We start from the raw sequence: 8,530 nt of genomic DNA, 5'->3' as shown, positions 1-8,530 counted from the left end.
TAGTGCTATGTAGTGCTTATGTAGTGCTATGTAGTGTTTATGTAGTGCTATGTAGTGTTTATATAGTGCTATGTAGTGTTTATGTAGTGCTATGTAGTGTTTATGTAGTGCTTATGTAGTGCTATGTAGTGTCTATATATGTAGTGCTTGTGGGTGTTAAGATAACTCTTGGGTCGGCTGCTGAGTATAAGGTTGTTGAATGGTTGGTATAAGGTTGGTGTAAGGTTGGTGTATGGTTGGTGTATGGTTGGTGTAAGGTTGGTGTATGGTTGGTGTATGGTAGGTGTATGGTTGGTGTATGGTTGGTGTAAGGTTGGTGTATGGTTTGTGTATGGTTGGTGTATGGTTGGTGTATAGTTGATGTATGGTTGTTGTAAGGTTGGTGTAAGGTTGTTATTGGTGTTCCTCAGGGCTCAGTCTCTCAGCATCAGTGTATACACAGTACGGTCACAGAGGGAGAAACAGCTGGCTGTATACTGTACGGAGGAAGACCCACGACAGGATTTACCAGTGATGCCGCTGTCTTACAACAGGTGGCGTCATACACAAGTCCGTCAACCCAAGTGCAGAAGAAAGTCTCCCTGTCTGATGTTTGGAGATGTCTTTCCCTTTGTTCTGAATCCAGGTCATTGAACGCCACGTTAGGGTCTTTACAACTTCCCAGATCTCCAGAGAAAGGCTTTGTTAAGTTGGACCTTTCCCCTTGCTTCCTGTCCATCAAAACAGGTTCAAATATCCCCATGATTGAAATCAAATGGCTAACAGTAGAAAAAAAATATATATAAAGAAATAAACAAAGACTACAGATGAAATCCCAAGTGTCTGGCACAGTGCACGGTGTGGTAACTAATGAATAAATACACAAAACATAAATACTTTACATACGTGTACCTGAGCTCAGACCTATAGCACCTCTCTGACATCAGATCACCAACAGGGGGGAGGGGGGGGGGGGGCGGGGCTGACTCGCTGACACGCCAACCGCCCAACGCTCCGTCCCCGTTATTCAAAACTCAGAGACACCACATCATTAAGGTTTTCAGAGTTTCATAGTGCAAGTGAAATGTCTTTATCGTCTCGCGGAAAGAACGTTCTTTAATTCCCCTTCAAGTTTAGTCCAGCTGCTCTCAGCTGCTGAACTTGGCGTGGACGATCATACGAGGCTTAGGTAGTGTTGGGGGTTGCTTAGGAACAGATCTAGGGGGGGAGGGAGGGAAAAGGAGATAGATGTTAAAAGTGCATGTTAAGTGTCATGTCCAGAAATTGACAAGTGAATGGTTAGAAAACGTATTCTTGGCATGACTGGATAAATTGATTCATCTCAGAACGCCGAACAAAATCTAGCTTGGCCAACATTTTCCTTGGCCAGCCAGTAACAGTCTGTCAAGCGAGACTATAAGTTGATTGATCTAATGCTGGGTGTTGTCCAAAGTATCTGGGACGCACCTGTTGTGGTGTGGAACAGGTCTCAGCGGCCTGGGGACACCGGGAACAGGTACAGGGATGGGGACGCCGACAGCAATGGGACTACGAATCAGATGACCACTCCTTCCGGGGGAGTTAGGGTTAGGGTTAGCAGGCAAAGGCTTCTGGGAATTCCTGCCCAGGGGGTAGGCAGGTAAAGGCTTCTGGGTATTCCTGCCCAGGTGGTCGGCAGGTAGAGGCTTCTGGGTATTCCTGCCCAGGGGGTCGGCAGGTAGAGGCTTCTGGGTATTCCTGCCCAGGGGATTGGCAGGTAGGGGTTTCTGGGGTGGACTTGGCATCTCCAAATCCTATTAAAGAGAGACACACCGAAAATCAATCAAAACAATCAATGAATGAAGGAATCAGTCTATCAATCAAATCAAACCAACTCTTTATTGTCCAAATTTGGAACATGTGTAAAGCAGTATTAAGTCCAAAATGAGCCATGCTGATTAATTCAAAGCTTAGTCTGAACTGAAAACGGATGGAATCAGTCGACTCAGATGATAACGTTGACCCACACACACCACCAGGGGGCAATCAAAGCCACCTAATTGTACCCCAGGTCTCATCTGAGCTCTGTCTGCCTGTATTACCGCATCGACACCATCCCTTGGTCACCATGGCAGCCCTCCCTCCCTCCCACCCTCCCCAGACAGACAGTATATATATGTGTCCAAAATGGCACCCTATAGACCCTGGTCAAAAGTAGTGCACTACTACCCTATAGGTCCTGGTCTAAAGTAGTGCACTACTACCCTATAGGCCCTGGTCTAAAGTAGTGCACTACTACCCTATAGGGCCCTGGTCAAAAGTAGTGCCCTACTACCCTATAGACCCTGGTATAAAGTAGTGCACTACTACCCTATAGGGCCCTGGCATAAAGTAGTGCACTACTACCCTATAGACCCTGGTCTAAAGTAGTGCACTACTACCCTATAGACCCTGGTATAAAGTAGTGCACTACTACCCTTTAGACCCTGGTCTAAAGTAGTGCACTACTACCCTATAGACCCTGGTATAAAGTAGTGCACTACTACCCTATATGGCCCTGGTCTAAAGTAGTGCACTACTACCCTATAGACCCTGGTCTAAAGTAGTGCACTACTACCCTATAGGGCCCTGGTCAAAAGTAGTGCACTACTACCCTATAGGGCCCTGGTCAAAAGTAGTGCACTACTACCCTATAGACCCTGGTCTAAAGTAGTGCACTATAAAGGGAATAGGGCCATTGAAGAATCAGGCAGCATGTGATGAAGATCCGTCATGTGTTACTAATCTACTGTAGAAGGATGACATCATGATTAACTGTCTGGCTGTTACCTAGTGTACAGATGTTCCGCATTCACACACACACTCAGACAGACAGACAGAAATAAAGAACACGCACACACACACACACACACACACACACACACACACACACACACACACACACACACACACACACACACACACACACACACACACACACACACACACACACACACACATATCGTTTCTCTAAGAAGGAAAGAGTGTTTAGATACTCCATACAGTATAATACAGTACCATACAGTACCATACAGTACCATATAGTACGATACCATGCAGTACCATACAGTACGATACAGTACCATATAGTATGACACAGTCTCATACAGTACCATACCATACAGTATCACACAGTATCAAACAGTATCACACAGTATCATACAGTATCATACAGCACCCCACAGTACCATACAGTATCATACAGTACCATACTGTACCATACAGTATCACACAGTATCATACAGTATCATATAGTAACAAACAGTACCACACAGTACCAAACAGTATCATACAGTATCATACAGTACCATATAGTACAATACAGTACCATACAGTACCACACAGTATCATACAGACCATAAAGTATCATACAGTATCATACAGTACCATACAATACAGTACCATAGCATACAGTATCATACAGTACCATACAGTATCATACAGTATCATACAGTACCATAAAGTATCATACAGTATCATACCATACAGTACCATACATTATCATACAGTACCATACAGTGTCATACAGTATCATACAGTACAGTACCATACAGTATCATACAGTATTATACAGTACCATACAGTATCATACCATACAGTACCATACAGTATCATACAGTATCATACCATACAGTATCATACAGTACCATACAGTACCATACAGTATCATACCATACAGTACCATACAGTACCATACAGTATCATACAGTACCATACAGTACCATACCATACAGTACCATGCCATACAGTATCATACAGTATCATACCATACAGTACCATACAGTATCATACAGTATCATACATTATAATACAGTACAGTACCATACAGTTCCATACAGTATCATACCATACAGTACCATACAGTACCATACAATACCATACAGTATCATACAGTATCATACCACACAGTACCATACAGTACCATACAGTATCATACCATACAGTACCATACAGTACCATACCGTACCATACAGTATCATACAGTATCATACCACACAGTACCATACAGTACCATACAGTACCATACAGTATCAAACCATACAGTACCATACAGTACCATACCATACAGTACCATACAGTATCATACAGTATCATACAGTATCATACCACACAGTACCATACAGTACCAAACAGTATCATACCATACAGTACCATACAGTACCATACAGTATCAAACCATACAGTACCATACAGTACCATACCATACAGTACCATACAGTATCATACAGTATCATACAGTATCATACCACACAGTACCATACAGTACCATACAGTATCATACCATACAGTACCATACATTATCATACAGTACCATACAGTACCATACATTATCATACAGTACCATACAGTACCATACAGTATCATACAGTATCATACAGTACCATAAAGTATCATACAGTATCATACCATACAGTATCATACAGTACAGTACCATACAGTATCATACCATACAGTACCATACAGTATCATACCATACAGTACCATACAGTACCATACAGTATCATACCATACAGTACCATGCCATACAGTATCATACAGTATCATACCATACAGTACCATACAGTATCATACAGTATCATACAGTATCATACATTATAATACAGTACAGTACCATACAGTACCATACAGTATCATACCATACAGTACCATACAGTACCATACAATACCATACAGTATCATACAGTATCATACCACACAGTACAATACAGTACCATACAGTATCATACCATACAGTCCCATACAGTACCATACCATACAGTACCATACAGTATCATACAGTATCATACCACACAGTACCATACAGTACCATACAGTATCAAACCATACAGTACCATACCATACAGTACCATACAGTATCATACAGTATCATACAGTATCATACCACACAATACCATACAGTACCATACAGTATCATACCATACAGTACCATACAGTACCATACAGTATCATACCATACAGTACCATACAGTACCATACAATAACATACAGTATCATACAGTATCATACCATACAGTACCATACAGTACCATACCATACAGTACCATAGAGTATCAAACCATACAGTATCACACAGTATCATACCATACAGTACCATAAAGTATCATACCATACAGTATCATACCATACAGTATCAGACCATACAGTATCATACCATACAGTGCCATACAGTACCATAAAATATCATACAGTATCATACAGTACCATACAATACCATACATTACCATAGTGTATCATACAGTACCATACAGTACCATAAAGTATCATACAGTACAGTTCCATACAGTATCATACCATACAGTATCATACAGTATCATACAGTATCATACAGTCCCATACAGTATCAAACAGTACCATACATTACAATACAGTATCATACAGTACCATTCAGTATCATACCATACAGTACCATACAGTATCATACCACACAGTACCATACAGTACCATACAGTATCATACCATACAGTACCATACAATAACATACAGTATCATACAGTATCATACCACACAGTATCACACAGTACCATACAGTACCATACAGTACCATACAATACCATACAATACCATACAATACCATACAGTACCATACATTACAATACAGTATCATACAGTACCATTCAGTATCATACCATACAGTACCATACAATACCATATAGTACCATACAGTATCATACCACACAGTATCACACAATATCATACCATACAGTACCATACAGTACAGTACCATACAGTACCATACAGTACCATACCATACAGTACCATACAGTATCATACAGTATCATACAGTATCATACAGTACCATACCATACAGTACCATACAGTACCATACAGTACCATACAGTATCATACAGTATCATATAGTACCATACAGTATCATACAGTACCATACCATACAGTACCATACAGTACCATACAGTATCATACAGTATCATACGGTATCATACAGTACCATACCATACAGTACCATACAGTACCATACAGTACCATACAGTATCATACAGTACCATACAATACCATACAGTACCATACAGTATCATACAGTATCATACAGTACAGTACCATACAGTACCATACAGTATCATACAGTATCATACAGTACAGTACCATACAGTACCATACAGATACCATACAGTATCATACAGTATCATACAGTATCATACAGTACCATACCATACAGTACCATACAGTATCATACAGTATCATACAGTATCATACAGTACCATACCATACAGTACCATACAGTACCATACAGTACCATACCATACAGTACCATACAGTACCATACAGTACCATACAGTATCATACAGTATCATACAGTATCATACAGTACCATACAGTACCATACCATACAGTATCATACATTATCATACAGCATCATACAGTATCATGCAGTACAATACCATACAGTACCATACAGTACCATACCATACAGTACCATACAGTACCATACAGTATCATACAGTATCATACAGTATCATACAGTACCATACAGTACCATACCATACAGTATCATACATTATCATACAGCATCATACAGTATCATGCAGTACAATACCATACAGTACCATACAGTACCATACCATACAGTACCATACAGTACCATACAGTATCATACAGTATCATACAGTACCATACAGTACCATACAGTACCATACAGTACCATACAGTTCCAGCAACTATAATTGTTCTTTGCTCAATCATGTCACATGACCTGGATTGGAACCTTAATCGAAAGCTTTTTCCTCAAACTGTCGCCTTCTCTTTTTATGTGAGATGGTTCAGCACCATCCTCAGACAATACTTTCATTTTCCTCTAATTCTAATGTCTGTTTAAGGCTTAAAAATACAGGATAGAATCTTGCTTTGTTACATGATTGCGCAGAACACAGACCCCTTACTATAATGCAGTGGTATTCAACTCTGACCCTACGAGGTCTGGACCCTGCTTGTTGTCTGTTCTACCTGATCATTAATATCACCCACCTGGTGTCCCTGGTCTAAATCAGGCCCTGATCATTAATATCACCCACCTGGTGTCCCTGGTCTAAATCAGGCCCTGATCATTAATATCACCCCACCTGGTGTCCCAGGTCTAAATCAGTCCCTGATCATTAATATCACCCCACATGGTGTCCCAGGTCTAAATCAGGCCCTGATCATTAATATCACCCACCTGGTGTCCCAGGTCTAAATCAGGCCCTGATCATTAATATCACCCACCTGGTGTCCCTGGTCTAAATCGGGCCCTGATCATTAATATCACCCCACCTGGTGTCCCAGGTCTAAATCGGGCCCTGATCATTAATATCACCCACCTGGTGTCCCAGGTCTAAATCAGGCCCTGATCAGTAATATCACCCCACCTGGTGTCCCAGGTCTAAATCAGGCCCTGATTATTAATATCACCCACCTGGTGTCCCAGGTCTAAATCAGGCCCTGGTCATTAATATCACCCACCTGGTGTCCCAGGTCTAAATCAGGCCCTGATCATTAATATCACCCCACCTGGTGTCCCAGGTCTAAATCACGCCCTGGTCATTAATATCACCCACCTGGTGTCCCAGGTCTAAATCAGGCCCTGATCATTAATATCACCCCACCTGGTGTCCCAGGTCTAAATCAGGCCCTGATCATTAATATCACCCCACCTGGTGTCCCAGGTCTAAATCAGGCCCTGATCATTAATATCACCCCACCTGGTGTCCCAGGTCTAAATCACGCCCTGGTCATTAATATCACCCACCTGGTGTCCCAGGTCTAAATCAGGCCCTGATCATTAATATCACCCCACCTGGTGTCCCAGGTCTAAATCAGGCCCTGATCATTAATATCACCCCACCTGGTGTCCCAGGTCTAAATCAGGCCCTGATCATTAATATCACCCCACCTGGTGTCCCAGGTCTAAATCAGGCCCTGATCATTAATATCACCCCACCTGGAGTCCCAGGTCTAAGTCAGGCCCTGATCATCAATATCACCCATCTGGTGTCGCAGGTCTAAATCAGGCCCTGATCAGAGGGGAACAATGGGAAAAAAAACACGCAGTGGAACTGTCTTAGGGCGGTCCAAAGTTGAGTTGGAGGGCTATAGTGGATGTGTCGCCAGGCCAAGTTCAGTACAGCTTGGTTTGTCTCGACTCGGTTTCTGCTCAGTAATGGCAAAAGCCCTTGAGTGACGTTGGCTGGTTTACAGCGGGGCGGTCGCTCTGCCTCATCGGGAATATCACAAGTTTCACACGTTTTTGTTTTTGTTTTTGAGAGGTTTCTATACCCCTGAAAACTTTAGTGACGCTCTGAGGGCTTTCGTTACGCTGCCATCCGTCAAGTGATCGTAAAGTGGTTATGTGCCCCCTTCGGTTCCACTATTGCCAAGAGCTGTGGGACGAGGGGAAACTAGCACATTACAAAGGTTCTTTCTCTATGAGGGCTACTGAAGGTTCTGTGGAGGCTACTGAAGGTTCTGTGAAGGCTACTGCAGGTTCTGTGAAGGCTACTGAAGGTTCTGTGAAGGCTACTGAAGGGTCTGTGAAGGCTAC

At 42.1% G+C, this 8,530-nt stretch overlaps 1 protein-coding gene across 1 annotated transcript in view; it reads right to left on the bottom strand.

The window, feature by feature from the left end:
• Positions 1–1,029: 1,029 nt before the first annotated feature.
• LOC139381327 (disintegrin and metalloproteinase domain-containing protein 12-like) overlaps positions 1,030–8,530 on the bottom strand; it is a 234,947-nt gene continuing 227,446 nt past the window's right edge. Inside the window, exons 22-23 of the mRNA XM_071124777.1 lie at positions 1,447–1,772; positions 1,030–1,197 (exon numbers count right to left, since the gene is read on the bottom strand). Of these exons, the coding sequence (XP_070980878.1) occupies positions 1,128–1,197; positions 1,447–1,772 (396 nt within the window). The 3' untranslated portion in view covers positions 1,030–1,127. The remainder of the gene's footprint in view (positions 1,198–1,446; positions 1,773–8,530) is intronic.

The sequence above is a fragment of the Oncorhynchus clarkii genome, chromosome 23, assembly GCF_045791955.1.
Source record: "Oncorhynchus clarkii lewisi isolate Uvic-CL-2024 chromosome 23, UVic_Ocla_1.0, whole genome shotgun sequence".
NCBI classification, from domain to species: Eukaryota; Metazoa; Chordata; class Actinopteri; order Salmoniformes; family Salmonidae; genus Oncorhynchus; species Oncorhynchus clarkii.
The sequence above is the reverse complement of the archived record's forward strand: the minus strand, read 5'-3'. Positions and strand labels throughout refer to the sequence as shown.